At 41.6% G+C, this 23,561-nt stretch overlaps 1 protein-coding gene across 1 annotated transcript in view; it reads right to left on the bottom strand.

Annotated features, from left to right (window-relative positions):
- pappaa (pregnancy-associated plasma protein A, pappalysin 1a) overlaps window positions 1-23,561 on the bottom strand; it is a 72,210-nt gene that overhangs the window by 5,158 nt on the left and 43,491 nt on the right. Inside the window, exons 12-21 of the mRNA XM_028418181.1 lie at window positions 23,406-23,541; window positions 23,039-23,252; window positions 19,770-19,944; window positions 13,368-13,551; window positions 13,069-13,270; window positions 12,751-12,985; window positions 11,944-12,091; window positions 11,541-11,653; window positions 8,396-8,467; window positions 7,602-7,700 (exon numbers count right to left, since the gene is read on the bottom strand). Of these exons, the coding sequence (XP_028273982.1) occupies window positions 7,602-7,700; window positions 8,396-8,467; window positions 11,541-11,653; window positions 11,944-12,091; window positions 12,751-12,985; window positions 13,069-13,270; window positions 13,368-13,551; window positions 19,770-19,944; window positions 23,039-23,252; window positions 23,406-23,541 (1,578 nt within the window). The remainder of the gene's footprint in view (window positions 1-7,601; window positions 7,701-8,395; window positions 8,468-11,540; window positions 11,654-11,943; window positions 12,092-12,750; window positions 12,986-13,068; window positions 13,271-13,367; window positions 13,552-19,769; window positions 19,945-23,038; window positions 23,253-23,405; window positions 23,542-23,561) is intronic.

Raw genomic sequence — 23,561 nt, 5'->3', positions numbered from 1 at the left:
CTCCTCCTGTAAAGCCATTTAACAAATTGCTTCATAAGCTAATGCTATCTCGGAAGGGTAAGTTAGGTAATTACTGAATGCTTTAGCAAAGAATGACTAGGACATTAGAGTTTCTAATCCACTAAAAATGCATTTATAACAACAGTGTCATCTGTTTTGCACACATCAACTTCAAAGTTTGGGAAGCTGACTCAATTCTTAACTGACTGGCGTAACTTGTAACTCCAAATTCATCTTGTTTTTCTGGATAATAATAAAAACCTTATTTTGAGTTGTGGCAGGGTGCTAAGAACATGGGCCAACTGTTCAGTTTCTACTCATAAGAAACTGGTTAAGTACAATGTACGGTTTCTCAAAGGGTACAAATTTATTTAAAAAAAATTCTTAGCTATAAAAAAACAACAGTTTTACCACTTGGCATGGTTATGCTAAGCCATGTAGGTAGGTTAGGTAAATACTTAAAATGTAAAATGTTATTGTTGGTGGTAAACAACACACACAGGAAACAGCAGCAATAATATGTGAGTATTAAGCATTTATAGACAGCAGCTCTGTGGAATGACATGGGAAGCATGCTGGTCACTGAGGAGCAGTGACGCAGGCTCCCCTTTGAAATGGGGTATAAAATAAGTTGTTTGTGTGTGGGGGTGGTGTTCCTAATGCAAGGGCCAGGTGGGCAGTGCCCAGACTCCTCTGAGAAAATGAGGCCTACGTGTGACGACTTTACAAGCCCAAGGCCGGACACACTTCAGAAACAGCTGTCAACTGCATGACCAGTGTTTCCTCTGTGGCATTCTGAAGCCAAGAACATGGGGCTCCACATTCCCACCTGATTCTCAGTTCGATTACAATATCGTTCAGCTTCACACACCCACCTTGTTTCTTCCTTTGTTACTTGTCTTTATTACGCTCCTCACTAGCAGCACACTTCTTCCTCGCACCTCCCACTACTCGTGTGCACTTAACTTCCCCTCCAAGGGCACTTCTGTTTATCTCTCTATCTATAGAATGATGGTGGGTGGCAAATTTTGACATGGTTTCCTTTGACCTTGACCTCTAGGGTGGCTGGCCCAGCTGTCACATCTGGGGCTGACTTAAGGTTCTCTCAGGGTGGCTGGAAAATGGGACTGACTGGCCTTGTGGGCCTGGGGGCCCTCATGCTGCCCTGTGTCCCAGGGCTACAGGAGGGCTGGGCGAGGACACCCACTAACAGCAACATGAAAGTGCTTCTGAAGAACGCAGACCTTGTCAGAGCCCCATCCTTCCATCTCAGAACAGGTCAAAATAACACAGAGTTCCTCTCTACATTTCAGTGTGTGTGTGTTTGTGTGTGTGCAGTATGTGCGTGTAAGCCAGTGCTTAAAGGAAAGTAGGTGGTGTAAGGGGCACAAGGCTGGGGAGAAGGGAACTGGCTGATCTTGAGATGCATACCACACTGTTCATTAGCAAGTAACTGAGGCTATTAGAGAGAATTATAACTAGCAATATATTTCTCAGCCTTCAAAATATATTAAGCTGCTTCTTTTTTTAGCACCACATACACAGAAGAATGCAGTGCAAATGGTGACATGATTTTAAATATACTTATGCAAACCTTCCATCAGTCAACGGAATCAAAAAGCACATGTGTGGTATCTGAAAAAAAAAATGGCTGCAAACACAAAACGTGAATGAGAGAGGCAGAAAGAAAGCGAGGGAAAACTAAAATTTAACAGATCAGATTTGGAAGGAGAACGAACAACTTAAGAGCAAAAAGAACACATAACTGTGTTTGGCAAAATCAGTGCAAGCACTTGGCATGAGCACTTGGCAAAAGCCCTAAAAACTCTGTGTCCTCCTGGTGTGTAACTACCTTTGCTCAGCTGTGTAGAAAAGCCCCTGCTTTTCCAATTCTGATGCAGTTTGCCTTTTCTAGCCCTCACCCCCTGCACACAGATAAAAAACAACCCTGTCTGACCAAAAAAAGTAAAAAGGGGGTCAATGGTGCAAAATTTAGGTCCAAATTAGTATTAGTATAGTAAATTAGTATAGTATTGAGATCATGTTTGAGGTTTTTTCTCGTTGACAACAAGTTTCTCTTTCGGTTTCCTGGAGATTTCTTCATGTACAACGTCCACTTGGACACAACAATAGATGCCTTGAAAAATACTTCATGGTGAAATGAGGAAAAAAAGTCAAATTAGCTACCCTTAGACATTTAAAAATAATGTTGATGTTGATGGCAAAAAAAAGGAAATGTCTCCTGGCGTGCACTTATTTTATGCATAAAATAAAATGTTTTCAAATGTTGAGGAAGTATAGTCACCCCCTCCTGATAGACCTAAAATTAAAAACATCACACATTCTGTATCTGCACATGTATCTGTAACAGCTGCAAACGTGAAGTCTGATAAATCTGTTAGCACATTCCAAAAGGGGGTAAAAATACTTTGTCTACGTGAGTCACCAGCACAGACAGAGACGTTAGCGGTTAGCGGTGGATATCACGGCCCATCAGCTTAGACACAAACATCAATCATGATACATGGCAAGTCACGTATTGAGCAAACTTGTGCCAGGCTGAAAGTTGTAAACAGGGGCCGAGGGACTGGAAAGGATCTTAGCGCTTACCCAAGACCCCAACTCAGACAGGAAAAACATACAGGCACATTCATAAAAAAAAAAAAATGAGGCCAACTATATCCAAGAAAGGAATTCCTTCCAAACTAGATGGGGGGCTGTGAAAAGGGTCTTGCGCAGGGAACCCTCAGAAAGGCATAGCCTTGCTTCCTCTCCTGCCTGCCTCTCCAAATCCAGCCAACAGCTTGCAACTATTAAGGGGAGATTCTGTGGTGACCTTATGTGCAGCCAGTCCTTGCACCTTCAAAGCTCCTGGGGTGGAACAACACATAGCAAGTCATCCAGAACTCCTTAATATACAAATCTTTACCAAAACAAAGGGCGAGCGTGTTATCTGGTGGGAAGGAGAGTGAGAGTAAATGAGTTCCATTGACTGTTTATAATAATTTACTTTTAATTAGATCAGAATACATTGCTGAAATGAAAAGAGGAAAAGACCAGAAATTGCTCAACTGTATTATGTAGAAAAAAAAGGTATTACATAATTTTATTTCCAAATCATTTCATATTTGAAAAATGGCTGTTGATGTTGGGAAACAGCAATAAACAATCATGCAACTGCTGTAAAGAAGTCACCAAAGCATCCTTTAGTAAAGGGGGTGAGCAGATGTGTGTATCTTTCATCAGTGGACTGAAGGCATGATTATGGTATGGTTTGGGTTCACAAAGTAAATCAGTAAGGCAGGAGGGATGTGTGTGTGCGTGTGTGTGTGATTTTATGGAAAGGGTCATTGTTCTTGTGTGCTTGAGTGTCACAACCCACAGGGGACAAATACACTGAACAAGATTCCCACTAAGTCACCAGACTTGTGCATAACAACTGGTGTGTCTGGTCATGTGGTGTTTGTTTGTGTGTGTGAGACAGACAGATCGTGAGAAGGAGAGGGACAGACTGTGAATGGATTTAAGTGGAAATGAATGGGAAAAACACTCAATGACAATAAAAGTGTGAATGAGAGGGCATTTTTTTGTTTTTTTTCCCCAACACATCTCAAGACAAGAAAGAGGAGGTTTATTGCCAACACTAAAATAATCAGACAAGGGAGGAGGGGTGGACGGAATTGACGCAATTTTCACCTAGGGGTGTCGGGGGTTGATGCTTTTCGGAAACAGTTTGATGTCACCGCGGTGGCCCCGGTTTGGCACTCTTTGTGTCCACCTAATCAACAGGTGGAGCATGAGTGGAGCTGAAGTAGGCCGGGTGACGTCAACGCGAAAAAATAGCTACCAGTGATATCTCCAATTTTAATCTGTCAATCTGGCTGTTTCAACATTGGCGAATAAACCCCCCTTTTCGGAGCCAGCCTCATGTGGCCATTAGATGAACTGCAGTTTCTAGCACTTCTGTGTTTGCTTCTCTTTTTCAAGAAGACGTTTTCTGGGCTTCCCTGGTGACAAGATTTTGTATTTCCACAACAACTCAGCCTGCACTGTTGTGTTTTTGGTGAGGACGGGCTGATTTAGTTAAGCCCAATAAATATAGCATTTTTTTTAAAGCTGACATCAAATAACCTCCGCTGACACAGACAACAAAATCCATATCAAGAAAATATGTGTTCGGGGACATTTAAACAATTTGGTCTTCACATGTGGTCTGGACTAAAAAACATTGATTCCCACTAAAGAGGAAAACACTGCCTGTCTTTGTCACCCAGCAAGTGCGTTACTCAGCTGCTCGGAAGAGAGGGGACTGTTAGTAATGAATAACAGATTCCTTTTGTCATATATTGTGTGCTTTCCTTTTTTGTGTTGTTTTTGTTATGTTTGTTTTTAGAGGCTTTATGCATCTCCATCCCGGGTTTCCTGCCATGCATGTGTTCAGTTTAGGGAAAATCAGAATCAGGTGCAAAACACTGTTTCTGACTTGAATGGTTTGATCAAATGGGGCTGACTATGAGAACAAGCTTTCCCAAACAGAGATAAACAACTGAATGCCTAACTAGAAGCAAGCACCAAAACCATACAAATATGGAGGGAGTTTAAATGTGGGCAACAAAATCAAAGTAATGCCACAAAACAACAAGATAACGTTGTCAGGGAAGTTGTTTTAATGTAATAATTTAAAACTTACATTCAGCCTAATTTGACTTTTATGAAAATATGGTATGTTTATATTGGCCAGGGCATTGGGTAACATGTGTTTGCAAGCAAGCAGCATCAATTAGGCAATGGGCTAACAAGAAAAATGGATTAAATTAAACATCTGGTTTCCCTCTGTTTCCCTATCAATTTCACATATCAGCTTAATTCTTTAGTGTTTCCTCTTTGTTTCTCACCCACAGTAACCTTTTCTCGCCCTCTGCTCCTGGCAGCTGATAAATAAAATTATGATTGGTTAGCTCAGAGAGATTTCTTTGTATTTTTCCAAGTAGATTCTGGGGGAGCCAGTAGTGGAAAACACCAGGCAGTTGTTGTTTTCAAATAATGTCTTCAAATGGAATTTGGACCAGTAGCTTGGAAGTTTTTTAACTTAACCACTGAAAATATCAATTTTTCAGAAGTTGGAATAAAGCTGTTTTTCACCCAATTTGTGTATACTAGATTGATAGAAGCATTTACTGGATGATTTAATCTTTCTTTTGTCTGTAGTTTTTTCAGCACCTGTTTTGTAGACACTACCATTGACTTTAGGTATGCAGCATCCTTAGCTTGGAAATATTACAGCATCAAACCAGGCCAGACTTAAGTCAAACTGAAAAAATAGTGCCAGTGTTATTCTAAATTTATTCTCTACATATTTTTATTATAAAGAATACATGTCTTCCAGGGTAAGGGGGGCAAATATCAGACATGGCTCCTGTCCCTTTCAGCTAGGAGAGAGATGTTTCCTAGTTTGATTAACATCAGGATGAGCCCCAGCAGATAAAGGAGAGTCAAAATAAACAAGGTTTAACTGTAGCTTACCAGGCATTGGCAGACGTTGTAAGAGATACTTGAAGATGTGTTTACCTACTAACATGCACTAGACAACTACACATTTTAGTTGAAGCTGTGTCAGCAGAGGTGAGCCAAGGCAGCGATACAGTTTAAACTGTGTCAAAATGGAACAACCATCTCCTTTAGCAAAGCAGCTGGCCTAATGCGCGACCCATCAGCCACATACATGTACTTTTTCTTTCTTTTTGGACTACTTGAAATCATTTTTGAGAAGCATACCATTGAACATCAAACATTATATCTTCATGACTCCCACTGATAGACTGAATAACGATGCCTAACCCACACAACCCATGGCCTGCTCCCCTCTCACCCAGCTCAACCTCTTGCTACCGCCGCTGTAGTTTAATGCAGTCTATCCTCCCACTGGGGTCTGTCAGTAACAGTGAGTTATGCAAGTTCTGGCTAAGCCCCTAGACTGGATCAGGGTCAGAAGATGTAGAGATGAGATAGCGTCAATCAACAGCAGCAAAACCGCTTCAAGAGTGAGGTCACTTCCCAGAGGGTTGCTCACCAACTTGCTGCTGCTGTTGGACTTAAAGAGTACAAGACCTTACATATGACACCAAAGTTATGACTACAGTACAAAAACAAAAACCTCTGGACCCCTGTATTGTAGATAATCATACTTGAGCGGCATATTACAGCTAAATACTCACAGAGCTGATATTTAGCAACATGATTTGCCCAGATGTTTTTTTTTACCAGACAAAAAGTGTACAAAAATACAGATGCTCCTCATCTATCATTTATTTGCGCTGGATATTACCAGTTTGTCTCTGTCAAATTCATTTGCATGTGTCTTTTTTTTCTTGTTATGTGTCGCACATTTTTTAAAAGCCCCCTTGGCGAGGAATGACGAAAATGCTAGTCAAAAGAACACATTGCGAAACAGGATAGACGAAAGTTGAAGGAAGTTAACGATGGATATTTTGTGTTTAAGCATACGTCAAAACACTGACAAACACATCAGAGGGGTATAAGAGTGTAATATAGACTCTACGATGGTAGACAGTAGCATGAAGAACAACTACTTGTGTCTGTGGTTGTGTCTGCAATAGTAGAATCCAGGCCTATTGTACTGTGATTCAACCTTTAGCAAAATAATCAGAGGCCCTTCCATTGTCAGTCTTCACAAAGGTATAAATTAGAACCAAATAATAGGTCTTTCTGGAAAAGTGTGTGGTAAGAGAATCTCCTCTGCCTTAATGGAGTTAAAGTCACACACTTGTCCCTTATGCATCCTTTTTTTCCAAAACAGGAAATGAAGAGGCTCTTGAGTGAAACGCAGCAACATAGCCAGTGAGATGTGAGATGTATAGACATCAATATAAATCCAGCCAGACGTACAAATGGAAAGGCCAGGAGTACAACTACGGTCCCTCGTCAGATTTGACAAAAACAGGCCAAACCAAAGAAGCAGATGCTGCAGCCCAGAAGCTACAACACAATCCAGTCAGATCTCCTGCCAACAGCTGGCTGGAAACAGGCAGAAGAAGCACCTTCCTGAATGAAGACAGATACTACCACAAAAATGATAAAACTTTCAGCAGGACAGCAATGCAGGCTGACCTGCAAGTGCAAGATAAATAAAAGCAACTTATCATATATCCATTACCGTGTAGCTATTTAATTTGTAATGCAAGAAGTACCTTAGATTGAAATTACTATCTAAATCCTGAGTAGTGGCATTAACACACAAAAGGAAACTCAAAACCTGGGAATAAAGAAAGACTACTGATGAAGTCTAAAAAAACTCCCACTCTCTTGGATGTAGGATCTGTAATCTGTCTACCAGTAATCTAAAGTTGGACTATGGACAAAGAAAGGGGGGAAAAAACTGTTTAGAGATGTTCCAAAATGTGAAATACGGCAGCTTTCAGCTGTAGTCTGCTCTGATTTGTATCGTAGATACCTTGTCAAGGTAGATAAGTTGATGATTTTTAAATGTCAACTCAGTGATAAAAGAAAACGAGCTGGGTTTTATTCTACTGAAGGTCCATCTCTTCTTGAAGGGTAAGGTTTATTTTTCATTTGCCACTCACCTTTTTGGTCTTGACAGTGGATTGGCAGCAGTCTCCTCCATCATAGTTACAGAAGGCTCTGTTGTTGACTGCATCACAGTAGTTGTCTCCCATGAATGGCTATACCAGAGAGAACAAAATCAGTTAATACACATTGACCTTAGATAGTTTCACAACTTCTTCTCTTGAACATTCTACGGCCTTTAGAAGTCTCTGTATAAATTTGCTGATGAATCTAAAACATTAAATTTTCCTCATTTTTCAATGTGACTTTTCAAGCCCTTAGTCGCCCAGACCCGTAAATCAAACTGAGGACACCATAAACTATTCACTGCACAAAATGCTCCAGTAAGGTGATTTATTGGGTTGGCCCCTCCCTCTCTGATTGGGTTACCAATCAGCTTATCCAACTGGCCTAAACGGAGCAGATGATATCATTCTTCCATGGAGTGGGGTTGACTTCTTTTCACATGTGAAGGCACCATTTTCAGAGGAAGCACACAGGATGGCACATTAGTGTGTACAGGAGGTAATACACCTGTGAAATAATTCCTAATGGGCCACATGTATTAGTCTGACAGGAGTATAATGCCAATAACAATAGGGTTTTGAAAGTCTGCTGACCTCAGACCAACACCTGGAAGGATGTTAGGAAGAGAACTTTCTGATTAGAGATGACTGATGGTACATTTATCGACTCAGCACTGCTAATAAAACTGTTTTCTGTACCTAGCGTCAGGTAGTGTGGCAACCTGTGATCCACAGATATATATATTTAAAAAAGAAAATTAAAAAAATCAGGTTTAGGGCCTTACCTCACATCCTTTGATGCAGTGGAGCAATTCTGGGTGTGGATACCATTTCTGTCTCATCGTACAGACAATGCTCTGTAAGAGAAACAGAATTAACAGGTTAATTTATTTATTTATTTACTCTCCAATGTGAACATTTGAAACCTCTTTGCCAAGACTTTGTCCTTTTCACCTGCAATTCCAGTCCACAGAACCCATCCTAAACTCACTGAGCTCACCTTAACTGGACGCAGACTCACCCGTAAGTCGCTGAAACACCAGGGTTATCAAAAGGGCTCATGTGCTACTCACAGAGGCTTTCGTTGTGAAGCCTCCTTTGATTTATACTGAACTTTTTCCAACTCAGAACAAAGCTAAATAAAAAACATTCCTTGTTTTTTAATTTTTGTGTTTTTTTTCCAACTAAATCATAGCCCAAGGAGGGCAAAGAAAAATGGAAGCGAGCGAGAGAAGGAGAGAAAGAAAGAGGGCAACAGGGGCAAAGAGCACCCTGTTCTCAAATATCATTGTAGAATGTGTGGAATCCCATCTTGTTCTCCTACTATGCTCTTCACTGAACTGCAACAGAGCTCTGGGCAGGTGGGCAGCACTGTACATACAGCAGAATGTGCAAATGCATTCAGGCATGAGGTACACACAGCTCTGGAGGTGCATATGTGCCAATGACATGCCTTTTTGGTAAGGTAAGGTCAGGTGAATGAGCATGAACCCAGTCGTGTCACTTCCTTTTTCACTACCGTAGTTATTCTATCATCATAGAAAAATAAACACCTGCCGTCTTTAATAGCCTTACAGGTTACGTGACTACTGTTGATTTCATGATGCAGGTATGCTGGTAGAACTTGAGCCAGCACACAGGAACAGGATTGTGTTTACAGCATAAGAAATCCGGACTTTGATAGTAATGTCCATGATCAAAAGTGCCATCCACAGCAAAGGACTGGCTGACCTCAGATGGTCCATTTCTCAAACCCACTGTGTCCCAATATCTCACAAAGTTGACATGCTTTTCTTTTGTTGCTGCAAACTAAGGTATTTTTCATTTCAATGCTGTCAGCAAATCAATGCAAAAAGAAAGAACGGGGCTTGAAGGTGGAGAGAAACAACAACATTGCATCTGAGGACAACTGAGAGCTGTGGGAGTAACAACTCTACTACTGTGATGTAGTGCTCCATGACAGAATGTATTCATGTATTATGGTGTGTGCACGCACATGTGTTCATTCGGGAGGGATGATGGTGGAAGATTAAGCACATTATTTTCATATGGATGAAACTTTTTGCAACCACTGTACTTTTATTCTCTCTTGTGCTCGGTTGTGATGATGTCATCCAGAAACTCCTTCTCTCCCCTTCTCTCTCATTTTCTCCCCTCTCTCTCTCTCTCTCTCTCTCTCTCTCTCTCCCTTTCCCTTTTTCCCTCTCACAGCAGGGCCGTAAATCATGATAATCCATGATTGTGGCCTGGCCTCACCCCTCACTACGTATGGGATCCTCACCCTCCGAAGCCTCCCCGGGGCACTGATACCACATAAAAATAGATCCCTATCTCAGCGCCACCACAGACGAGGTCGTGTCATTTTGAAAATGACTAATTCTGCAGCAAGCCCGACAGGGTAATTTTGCTGATAAAGGGGGGGTGAGAGGGTGCTGGGAAGGGGGGGGGCAGAATCGTCAGAGATAGAGAGACAGGGAAAAGAAGAGGAGGAGGTGGAGGTAAAGAAGCAGGGGAGAATTCTAAGTGGGTCACACAAAGAACCAACTCGTTTAAAGGCAATACATCAACATCGCTTATTATGGTGGGCAACACTGACCTCCAGCTCAGCAAAGCAGAACTAGAAAGTGCATTTGGGGACATGAATTCTATTTTACATGTGCCTTAAAGTTTGTTTATGTTTATTGCCTATGATGGCTTCTAGGTCTTGGGCATTAATTGCATTTATTTTCTGCTGAAATACATGGGCAGCAAGGTGAACCATAAAGGTCCCTTTGAGTGTAATTGCAAATGTAACGCCCTCTAATTGACTACATTTTTTTGCCTTAAGGCAAATGTCTGTGTGCTCATTAGGATGTTTGTTACTACTGGAAAAGGTGTAGCCGGTTTGTTTGTGCAACGTGTGCATGATGATAATACAGCATACAGGATCAGTTGACAGGTAGTGGTACAAGACGGAACATTAGACTTGCCTCAGCAGACACCAACCTTACATCCTCTAACCTCATTTCCCTGGTCCATGTCTGAAACACTCATCCTACCACCATCACTTCATCTGACTTCATTTGTGCTATCCACTGCACCCAAGAGCACTGCCTCAGGTTTCAAATGACCACCAAGCAAAAATCATATCAATTACACAAATCCATGAAAAACAGATCATTTCAAGTCCACGTGGCCTGACCCATCCCTTTCTCCCAACATCCACCACATAAAGTTGCTGACTTATTGTAAATCTGAAACAAAAACAAAAGCCGTTGTAGGAGGGTGGGTCGGGGGGGGGGATACAAAGTGTTCCTTTACTCGGCCATGGCTTCTTGTTTCTCCCTCTCTTGTTACAAAACTTGATGCTCTTTAGTGAGATCTTTCTGTGACTCTCAGCTAAAAGGGCATTAAGCTGACAAAAACACTTAAAACAAATTGCATATCACTGACAAGTTGAAAGAGGGGAGAGTAAAATTAGAAGAGCAGGTACAGTCTAACACTCACAACAACACACACACACCATGCCCCTATACACACCTCCTGACCCTAGCAACAAGCTTCAATGACACCATGACTGTGTGAGTGGCACTTCTACAGGGACAAGGTGTACAAGGTGCCCAATAACTGTCTGCAAGACCCACACTCACTTCCCAAAGACGTGATACATCTTTGTAAAAGGTTGATTTGTCTACGAAAGAGGACAGCATCAGTATATTTTTCCCCTGACAGGAATAGAACGCGGTGTTTAAAGGGTTGCCATGCATCTAAGACAAATATTTGTATGGCATTGGGCACCAAAGATAGGCACAGGCTGGCATTTTGCATTGCGGGTTATAGAGCCAGGATGTAGGCACTATACGTGAAATTTCATACAGGAGAGATGTGGATCGCAGAACTCTGTGAAGTGCGTCTGCCAAAGTTGTGAGGCGGACACAAATACAAACTTACCTTGACTTTAGGCGGGTTCCTCCAGTACTCTTTAAGTACATTTTCGACCGTCATGTTGCTAGGGAGGATCACCACATCGTTGTTCTCTTTGCACGTCAACTCGCACTCTTCACCTGTGTGTGTGTGTTTGTGAGATAGAGAGAGACACAAAAATTAAACTAATAAAACTATGCACAAACCACACCCAGATCACACATATTCTGATATCTATTCCCTCCATCATATTCATGCTAGGTTACACAACTGTGGTTTTGGTCATTGCAAAACAGTGCAAACTGAAAGGGAATGAGTAATGTGAACAATGAAGAATAACAGCACAACTGACAAAAGACATAAATAATACCAACAATGAAAGAATGTGAAGTGAATTGTTATTGCCTTAAAACAAATTTTGCATACAGACCTATGCCGTGTCCTTGATTGCAAAAGTACTGTAGACCAAACTGGAGGTTTTTAGGTAAAGAACACTGGCCTTTGCTGTGTGGGCATAGGCGGAACGACCCTGTCCAGTTTCCATCCTTCCTACAGCGGATTGCATTAGACCCTGCAGTCTGAAAATAACACATATATTGACAGACAAACAATTACATACACACACACATATATATATATATATATATATACACACACACTGGTACACAGGCCAAGGACACTGAGATGGCATCCTGTTGCAAACGGGGAAATACAATCCAATTTTTATAAGGCACCCAACTCCACAACGCCTGAGAGGCAGAACAGATTAAAAGGTGTATACATTTCAAAAGTCTGTGGCAGCAAGGCTATTCTGGAAATCAATAGCAATCTAATTAGCATGGCGTCAAATTGAGTAGGGCTAAGGGAGACAGGGAGAAAAACAGGCATAGTAAGGCAGTGTAAAAAGTATCAGATAAAAGACAGCGAGGATACAGAGTGCTTTATATTTCACTCATTAATTTATAATTTCTGTATATTGTAAAGTATATTTCAATAAAATATGTTTATCATAATGCATCTGCAGTGATTTTCAAAGCCATCATAAAGAGTTAGCTTTATAACACAACTTGTTTAAAATATTTTTGACCATTAAGACATTTACGCCAAAAAAAGTGAACAGTAAGGATGTGAAGAAGAGAGAAAAAAGAGAGAATGACTACTTTTCATGCACATGACAACAAGGAGACAAAAACATTGCTTAAGTTAGAATAGAACGACAGGAAAGAGATGGACAGACCTGCTTGCATGGAGCGTGCAGCAGCCTCACCGTATGGGCAGAGCCTCCTGTGGCGGCGATCGCAGTATTACCGGCAGGATCAGTGCAATTGAGTCTGCACACGCTGTCAAAGCGGAAGCCATCAGTGCAGTGATAGGAGCCGTGGAAGATGGGAGGCGGAGGATCACAAGTCACCGGCTCGCATGCACCCTCTAGCCAGCTGCCATCCTCTGTGCACTGGCGCTTAAACGCACGCCTACAACAAGAAGAGATGATTGACGGAATCAGTTGCTGACTTTCATTTGGAACCACATAAATCAACATGAAATGTTTATTTACCTTTTGGGTTTGTTGGTAACATGGTAGCCAGGCTTGCACTTGTACTTGCAAAGTGTGCCAACTTTCAGACCTGTCTCATTGCAACGCTTGGTTTGCAGCACAGCATTGGGTACAGGTGGAGGAGCTGGGCAGCGAAGCTCACAGAGGGCCTCTGGGAAGGACCACAGACCATCTTCCATACAGGTAAGTGTGTTGTTTGTACCTGGGGACAGAGAAATGAGATGGGGATAGAAGAGGGTCAAGGAAACTAGGGAAAAAGAGTGTAACAGATGGTGGGTGTTGGTCACTATGTGTCTCACCAATGAGCTGGGCAGGTTCTCGACACTGAAAGGTGCTCTTTTTGCCGTAAGTGGTGCCCTCTGGGAAGCTGAAGTTTGCAGGATGAACATGATATTTGTCTGGCAGACCACAGTCCACAGGCTCACATGACACCTGTTTGTTCCATTTCCCATTTGTACAGGTAATAGTCACTGAAGAGCCCGACTGGAAAACAAGACACATACATACACAGAAAGACAGATTAGCCTACACGCCTATTTTCAACTAATTACACTGACACAATTTGCAAAGGTAGATTGATGTCCCGCACACATCCTATAAATGTTTACCTCACAAAAAATTGACTACAGCAATTCAGCACTCAATCCAACAAGTTTCTAATCAGTGTGTAACCTAACAAAGCTAGATGGGGCTTATCTTACTGTATGTCAGTAAGCCACACAGGCTACTCAGCAGCTCAAGTGACTGCTGATAGCATTTGTAAGGTCAAGTCATGGCACTCAGACAACTGATATCCAACAACTGCACAATCAGCCCAAACCCAAAACAGATTGACTTCAGTGGAAGTGTGGCAGCTTCTCAAACACACACACAGGGAGGGAGTTTACCACAACTGGAGGACTAACCTGTGCCATGTTACTGGGAAACACTCACAGACATATGATATTTTTTGGCAAGTTAGGCACACAGAGCAAAAATGAAAGTGATAAGCAATAATCACCACAGTTAGGTTGGGAAATAACAAATTAGCTAGATAAGGACTGTTGCTAATTTTCATAAGCTACATATCAAACAGGTCCATCTATGCAAAGTTAAGTAATGCATCAAAAAAAGTGATGTTTGCAACCCTACAGCGTGCATCCTGTTTAATTGGGCCCTTACATGTTGCTAGAATGAGGTGGGAAACTGGAGAACTTAGAGGAAATCCACACATGGGAGAACATGCAAAGCCATCAATCATTGGACACCAACCCCGCAGTGTTAACACTACTTCAATACAACTGCAGATTTTCAGCACAAGTTCATGTAAAAGTGACCATCTTTTCTAGTTTGATTACTGTAAAAAAACAGCCAGGTCTGACTGAGAAATCCAAATGCCACATGTTTTGCATTAATTCTGTGTATTTGTGCAAATCCACCCTGAACATATGTGCAACCAGTCTTGCTCAAAAGTGGTGAGGATATTGTCCAGAACGAAGCACGACACAGTCAGTGTTTCCCGGCATATGAGCTCAGCCAGGACAATCAGTATATTTTTGAAAAAATTATTTCTTGTTCCTGACGTTTTCCAATCAGAAAAAAATGTCCTCATCTTCAGTCTATTTCCTATTAGAAATAGCTCTGATTCTTGTAAATTACTTGGCTTGTAGTATGATATTTGCAAAGATGAGACCAAAATGGGGGAGCCTCGGCATCGTCCAAACCTCAAACTGTTTTCATCCTCTTCCATTAAATAGCACCATGTAACGCAACAGGAATGCTTAAATTGAAACGTGTGCCAAAAAATCTCACAACAAAGCTGCTGGATCTCAATCATTTTACATTTTCCTACTCAGAATCAACAAAAAGAGGAAACCTGTGGTTTTACCGTCAATTACCTTATACACCTGTTTTGGCTGACTTTAATTACACACATCTTTCTTAAGAAAGAAGGGCCAAACATTAAGGTCGCACAAGCTGGACTCACTTAACATTATGGATCTGTTGCTTCATAACCTTCTGTCTTTGTATATCTGTCTTTCATCTTGATTCCATTATATGATACTGCATAACAGTATCAGATTCCCTCAAAATAAATAAGCCCCCTTCATATTTGGATATCCAACAAAGTACCATATGCACTGCATGTGAGTGCCTTATGGGTGAAGAGTTGAAAGAGTCAGTCATAATGGGAGGTTGTGAACAGAGTCTGTAAAGAAGAAATGTAGAAGTGGTGTTGATATTCTGACTCTGAATAAATCTAATGTATGCTTATGGAGCTTTGAACGCACATACACTGATATACAGCAAACATACACTGATATACAGAAACCCATGAGTTGTTAAAAACAAGCACATATCCCCAGCTGTGTTGGCTGGCTTCTGAGATACAGTACATTTTATTGTGGAGACTTAACTTTAAATTAATCCCTGAAAAAAAAAGTCGGTCTATATCCAAAACAACATGTTTTTAGAAAACAAAACAAAAAAAATAAATCAATCGTAATTTCTCTTGTAGTACTTGGTTTATGTCCACTTGTGGTAAACTAAATGGAGTGGACATAGTTTTGAAAGATGTATATATGTTCTGACATTTCACATACCACATTAGGTCAAGAAACCATAATGTCCAATGAGTTCTGTAATAAATTTGTGGTGAGACATTGATAGGAGAAACACTACAATCCCCTTTTCTTAAACTGTACATACTCCATGCTGTGTTTTCCAGAAGCCTGTTTGAGTAAATACATTGGAATTGGAATTACTTCGGAACCACCAGCAATCGTCTTAGAGTTGACTGTTCAGGCGAAGTAAGAAGGTTGGTGGTCAGGGAGGTGACCGAAAATCTGATCTCTGCAGAGTTTGGACAAACTGCAAGAACGATTTTAGCAGACTATAATCAGTAAATCACTGATTTTTGGTAAAGCTGACATGTTTTTTGCCAAACAGCGTTTCTACACAGATCCTTGCCCATCACTCAGCTAATGCCAGGGTCCAGTGAAGCACGGCGGTGGTAGCACCACACTGCGTGCATGTAGGCACGGAGAAATCGACCAGAGAATTTCAATGCCACTAAACACAGCTTCTGGTGATGGTTTGATCCTTCCAGCAGTGACCTGATAAACACAGACAATGCTGGACTGGCTTCAGGACGAGCCTGTGACTATCCTTGAGTGGCCCAGCCGATGTCTAGACTTAAAACTGCATAAAACATCTGTGGAGGGACGTGAGGACGGCAGTTCACAGACGTCATATATCCATTCTGACATAGCTTGAGAAGATCCGCCAGGAAGAACATGATAAACTGTTTTATCATAATAACTGTTTTAACTGTCACCTTGGCCTTATTTTCACTGAAAATACACCTCAATGGAAACATGACAAACATGGCTAGAAGTAGGCATGTAGAGTAAAAAGTGGTTTTGATGAAATTTGACAATTTAGATTTGATTTGAATTTGTAGCACAGCTTCATGGGGCTAAAATCAAATCTATAACATGACACGTGTGCAGGAAGCGATGAATGTAAAACAATCCAGAACCAACTACACATACTGTATAGGATTGTGCACATGTCTGTAACATGTCTGTACTACTATGTGTGTGTAAATGTGTGGGAATTTTCCTTCCTTTAAAAAATTTACAGCTGACTGTTTCTCTTCCAGTAGCAATTTTAACAACCTTTGGCTACTCTCACCTAATTCAAGCCAGACAGAAGAACAGACAAATGAACCAACAAACTGACAGCTTCTTCACTCAACTCAGCAGTCCGGCTTAGCTCAAATATCAAAAGAACGTGAGCATACTGTAATATTAGTACATAGATGAGAGAAAGACCTACTGTAATACTAAGTAGTAGAATTAAGTGTGATTTATTATTGTCTAGTCGTCGCCAGAAAGCTCTTATGAAACAGTTTTTTGGGGAAAACGCTTTCTTCAGAAGCTGAGGTTTTCTTTGCTTGGAACATATACACTGCTACAAAACACACACACACACACAGCTATTACACAAATGATACTGGACAAGAATGTGTTCATAAAAGTAGCATGTTACTGAGAATCTAATAGTACTCAGAAGCAGATATGCTTCCAAGTACATTAAATTCTGGGAGGGTTGTTTTGTTTTTGTTTTTTTTAAGATAACCACATCAGCTTACAATAACGAGTTCTAACCACTCTGCATGAAGAAAACATCATGTGAGAGTTTAATGGTCAGTTCAAATAGAACTATATCTGTCACTCTACATCACTGCATCCACTAAGTTGTAACAGAAAGCGCAACGGGGTGTTAGAGGACATTTGCTGTGGATACTGGCCTGTTTGGAAGCCAGTGCTTTGCTGCAGGTCAAAGGCAAGAGTGTTTCTAGAGCAGAATCAAACCAGTTTGTTTATATCTATAGATACAACAAAAAAGGTATTTAATTAAATGTCAACTGTCTAAGGCCTAAAGAGGAGATTTCAGTCAAGGCTAGGACATCACAGGGTTAGGGTTAGGACTGGCAAATCAGGCTGGTGAAGGGCACTGTTCTGAAGATGGCCTGAGCTAAGAAGGTGATGTTCCCAGAACCAGTGTGATATCAGTGAAACATTGATGCAATTGGCACATGAAAGGACACAAGTCTGTGCTTCACACTGTGTGTGTCTTTGTGAGGACAAATGTGGTTAAGGCTTAAATAAAGCATTGAATGGAGGACAGGGAGAATTTGTGAATATAGTAATTTTTTTTTTTTTTTACTTAATGGAGATAAACGTTACATATCTGGCATGTGTGATTTAATATCATTATTATGTAGCATAGTAAGTGTTGTAGCAGTGCAATAGATAACAGACCACCACACTGAGACAGACCTCATTGACATTTCAGAACACTACTCCTCCCACTATAACAAAGTATGGCCTAACAAATATTATATTAGTAATTCTCCCCAACTGGACAGCGTCCTATTGGGAGAAACTTGGCACAGTCAAACCAAATTTAAGGAATTTATCGTAAACTTAAGCTCAGCCCCACGCAAAGTCCACTGAGAGAGGTAGGAGGGGTTCTTGTTTAAAATGACGTTGACCAGGTCTTTACACTGTTTTTCCTTAATATCTTGAGCTGCCAGTCACTTCTGAGGAGCCATGCAGAGAATGTTGGATTTCACAAGAAATTACTTCTGCATAACAGTATTCATTTGAAGTATCTGTAGCAAAAACTAACCACATGCCTTTCAGTTGAGTGAATGGCTACAAAAAGTTCTTCTAAAATAAGTCTTCTAAATATCTTTGAACTGTCAGTCATCACCGGTGTCAGACGACTCCCAAAAAAAAAAGATATTTGGCATTCGTTTCTATTTTCTCCTGTCCCCCCTTCACCCAACCTGCTCATTACTTTCCTTCCTCTCTGAAAAGCATAATTTATCATTAAATAAATTGACATTGATGAATAGCCAACATAGTGCACTGTCAATCAAAGACTAATGCAATTAAAATCAGTGCAGACTCAATGGGGAGCTCTGTGTGTTTGTACATATAATATGTTTGATTGTTGTTCTTTCATGCATAAACACATAAATACAGCATATATTCATTTTTGTGGGCTGTTAGAAAAAAAAGGACAATGTTGTGGTCCTAAAATTGTTCCAGTTAACAAGCAGCAAAAGCATAATTTATAATAGCACATATTGTTGAGGTTAAAGTCCAGACCAAACAAAAAAAAAAACATTATTTCTGACCCTCTTTCCTCTTGTCTTGAGTCTCCCTGCCTCTTTACTGGCTCGCACACAAACACACCCACGCATACAGTACAAGCATGTTTTTTTTTTCCAGGGTAAAATACACATAAAAACAAAATCTAGCGTGTTTTCGGAGCGTCCCATCTCTCCGAGGGAGCATTAATAGATTGTCTTGCAGACAGCTTTACAAAGCCACGGAGAAGGATAAAGTGTTTATATGGCCTTTACAGCAGCTTGGCCCCAATCCAGAAGGTTTACAATGTGGTGTCAGCTACCCTGTTTGTTTGTTTACTTGTGGTGCACATGCATCTGTGTGTGTGTGTGTGTGTGTGTCCGCATCTGTGTTCTGCTTATGCAGGAGACTGCCTCGTTCTTCTTTGTACTTGAACTCTATGGAACATGAACATGGAAGCATTTAATGTATGCCGCTCTGTGACAGTGGTAGCAAATCTCTGCCCTTTAACAGAGACTTCAATGTGTGCGAAATGAGCAGGGATGGAGTGAGGGAGAGGGAGCAGACACTATGCTATGATGTCATCATCCCAGCGGAGTAGCAATACAAAGTGACTGTTTGAGGTGATGGTGCAGCAAGCTCAGCAAGAGACTAAACACTTTTATGTCTGTGTTTGTAGAGAATAAGTGTGTGTGTGTATGTGTAGTGAGCTAGTGGGAGGAGGAGACCAGGGCTCCACTTCTCAGTGCAGCACTCATCTACCTGGCTGTTTATGATGTCATCCTCCCCTGAGGCTTGCCGTGCCAAGCCTAGTTTTTGCAGGTGACAAAATAAATGCAGCGATAGAGAGGAGAGAGGAAAGACAGCGCCGTTGTGTGTGTGTGTGTCTGTCTCATGGCCATTTCCGTCCCTGCAGCATTCACAGATTCGTGTTTGCATGCATGTTCCATATGCTGCAGAAATGCTTTTGCACTTAAGTGTTTGCATGTATGTTCATTCGTGTGCCTCTTTGTGCTCTGAGCTCTTTGACTGCCTCCTCTGTGTGTGTGTGTTCACCTGGCTCTTGATGATGTCATCATCCTGGTGGACCTGCAGGACGTATCCAGAGTTGCAGGAGATGGTGCAGCGGTCTCCGTTGTAGAAGTGGCGGCCGGGGCTACTGCACTTCAGCTCTGCATTGCGGATTAAGGGTTCCTGGCAGTCAATGGCTTCGCACGAATAATGTACACAACTACGAAAGATTGTGTGTGTGTGGGTGGGTGGGTGGGTGGAAGGGGTAAAAGAAAGTGAGAGAAAAAGAGAGAACAGAGAGAAGAAAAAAAGAGCTGAAAACCACATTTTAACTTACAACCAACATAAATTTTCAGAATAAAATAATACTGCAGACCCTCAAACGTTAAAGCAGTCGCACATTTGCTCACAAACAGACAAGCTGCACATTGAGTCAACCACATCCATCCATCAATGACTGCTTAACATATCAAATCAATAAACCACATGGAGAAAAGATTGCCATGAAGGGGGTGTCTGTGTGCACATAGTGTGTGAATTAAGAGCATCAGCATAGATTATGTGCAGGCTACAATGGCAGAGTTTGGCCACAGCTCTGCGTTAGTAGCCTGATGGAGAAGGCATTTAATGCTCCTGGAATGCTTGGATGCCCAAGGCACCTTTTTACAACACTCCACATTCTACAGTATAGGGTTCCCTTATGAAGCCGGGGGAGAAAGAGGGAGAGAGAGAGAAAGAGGAGAAGGTATGGGGTCCAGAGAGAGAGAGAGAGAGAGAGAGAGAGAGAGAGAGAGGATGTAAGAAAATACAGGTCTGGAGAAACATTGTTAAATTCACTCCTGCAAGAATGGAATCTCCATTTTATCCATTTGTTTTGCTGTTTCTGTTGCAGTTTCACTTTCTTCACCCTTTTTCTCTCTGATTATTAGTGATGCAAACACTGTAACTATACTTTCATGTACGCTCCTCATGTCATACTTCTCTGTTGACAAGAAGCAGAGCAGGTGAAGACTGTTTATGAAGCACAAGAGTCCCTTACGTCTAGACTCTGTGAGGACAAACCAGGGAAGCCTGGAAGCCTCCTCTGTGGACACTTTGGCTTTGAACAAAATCTCTTTGTGGTTTTCTGCTAGTCACTCTGGAATTTATGACATAAATTACAACTAACTACCTGGAAAACTATCCTCCTCCCTTGCATATGAGAATTCGCTATACAGCAAAAGAGAACAGAGGAAAATAAAGCAGAAAGGAAAGCAAAAACATTCATGAATTTCCCTTGTACAATAAATATTTAAAAAATAACCAGCGCAGAAAGAGGTGATGAGTATAAAAACAGACAACAAAGAAAAACTGGTGTGAAAAAAAAACCGACAAGGGGGAACACATACATTTGCTAGCAGACAAGCATGGAACATAAAACTGAGTCATGTTAATAGCCCCTGTTGTTAACAACTCAGGGAAAAGGGATGTGGTGTTTTGTGGAGGCATAAGCATTACGGGAAATATGCTGCTCAGGCCCAGGAGAATGAAAGAAGGAAAGTGGGAGCAGGAGGCACAGAAAGGGGAGAATTAAGGAGAAGGAGATGGCAGTTCAAGGGAAAGGAAGATGACGTGAAAGGACGAGAAGACAGCACAGGATAACAGATGAAGAGGAGGAGGAGGAGGGGAGATGGAGGGAAAGTAAAATGGAGAAGAGAGACAAGGCGTTTGGAGAGGCTGGGAATGGACGACAGAGTGCAGATGATGAATTGGAGTTGATTAGAGAAAAGAACCAGATCAATGGCATAAAGAGAGGAAAAGAGGGAGCCTGGAGAGACCGGGAAATAATAACTGATCAAAATATTCAGCTGGTAGCATGTTCGAAACTTCTCAAGATAAGTGGGCATGTCTACTTGGCTTGCCATCATAGTATGAGCATAATGGTTTTCAAGAGCCCCTGGAAATTAGATGAAGTGGAGGGAATATGAAAGAAAGAAAAGTCAGCAAGAACTCTGGGAGAAAGCAACTGGGTCTGTGCGTGCGGTAACAAACAATTTCCTGGCTGATGCAGATACACAGCAGTTTTAATCTATTTAGGTGCTCTTGGATGTCTCCCTGGCACACAACAAAAGCCGCAAACAGCTCTATCTTTCCACACAGAACCCCTGACCATCCCCTCTTTGTGTATTGTGGTGCCTATTAGTGCATTTCTTGTTGAAAGGGCTGTGGGAGCATCATCCCTGTGAACTGTCTCATGCATGACAGTGGTGTGGAAATTGGTAAATTGTGACTCTTTTGTGCATGTGTGTTTGTGTGTGGTCTGGTTTAAGCTGTGTTTGTGAGGAGTGACATGACATCATGTGGTTAGAATTAAAGGTGGAGGAGACTCCAAATTGTGAATTGATAGCTGCGCTCCAAATGAGCAACGCTGCTCTTCTCTAGGTGCCACCTTTACAGCCTCGTCGACGGGCCATTTACTTAATCAACTCAAAACAGAGACTGACAGCTTCAGAATTATGCGAGAACTATTACAGAAGAAATGTGTCTATCTGGCAGGATTTTTTTGACAGGAAAAACTGTATATTTTTATACCAAACTCAATACAAAAAACAATCGAGGGTGGTAAACAAGATTTAGTGGAGTCAGTTCTACCGTTGGAAGCCCAGCAACAAGTCCAAATTAATTGTACATTTTAAGCCTGTATTATACTTGTTGCCGCCAATGTTTTACTGTTATACTTGTAGCTCTGGGCAGATGTCTAACATTAAACAGCTTGCTGGCATCATTAATTCATGCTCGCTTCTGCCCTCTTTCTGGCTCAAATATGCACACGGAGACACCAGCGTTAGCAGGTCCTCTCTCCTCTGCTTTTGTGTCTTGCGTGTCTATTGAGTGTTTACCTCTAAACATTTTGTATAAGTACACATGAAAGTATCCCTGCTCCAATCCTTTGTGTGCAATTTATACCTAGAGGTATAGCAGCATACTGTGTTTGTCCTTCCTGGAAGCTGGATGTTGTTGTTGTAGTTCCTTGTCTGGAGTTTCAATCTAGTAAATATTCCACCTATTTAGCTATTTTTTTCCACTTAAAATAACCTTAATAAGTCATGGTGGACCAGAGTCATAAGGTAGTTTTGTTGAAATTAGCCTTGCACTCATCAGCTGGTGCTTTAAAGAAACCTGCATTTAGTAGTAAACATATAAACTGTCCTGTAATCCCACTGTGTTCATGCATAATCCCTAGCTGAACAACTGTCTGTACTGTACACTGTATGAGTCCATATGCATGCCTTTGGTTGTGACGTGTGTGCGGTATTCCCATTCATCAGCCTCACCTCTGCCCAGTGGGGTTGTAAATCTCGTTGCTCTGGCAACCACTTATGGTGATGGGGTCAAAAGACTGGAAGGAGCGCAGGCCGATGCCGGAGATGGCCACAAGGCGAGAGTCGAAGATGACCAGGATAGCCTTGGTGTGGTAGAAGGCCACTGACAGGTCATGGCTCACAGGGATTACCAGAGGGTTGGTGCGGCAGCTCAGGCGCCACTCACCTATGGAGAGGAAGATGTTAAGAATAAAAAAGGATGGAGGGGATGACTACACAGCATGCTGGTGCTGATAATGTGTTCTAAATGAGACTGGCATGACGATAAAAGTAAGAGGGAAATATTCTGTAATTTGAAAGTAGAGAGGAGAGTTCTCACCTAGACTATGGATGCCCTCTTTGGTATCCACCAGCTGAACAGTGATATTGCACTGTGTTTGGTCAATGTAGCCGGTCCCATCGGCAGCCAGGTGGACAATCACAGCTGCTGCCACCATCGGGTGAGAAAAGTGGGCCTGAATGAAAGACAACAAAA

Source organism: Parambassis ranga, chromosome 12 (genome assembly GCF_900634625.1).
Source record: "Parambassis ranga chromosome 12, fParRan2.1, whole genome shotgun sequence".
In the NCBI taxonomy this organism is placed as follows: domain Eukaryota; kingdom Metazoa; phylum Chordata; class Actinopteri; family Ambassidae; genus Parambassis; species Parambassis ranga.
This window is presented reverse-complemented; position numbering and strand designations above follow the sequence as displayed.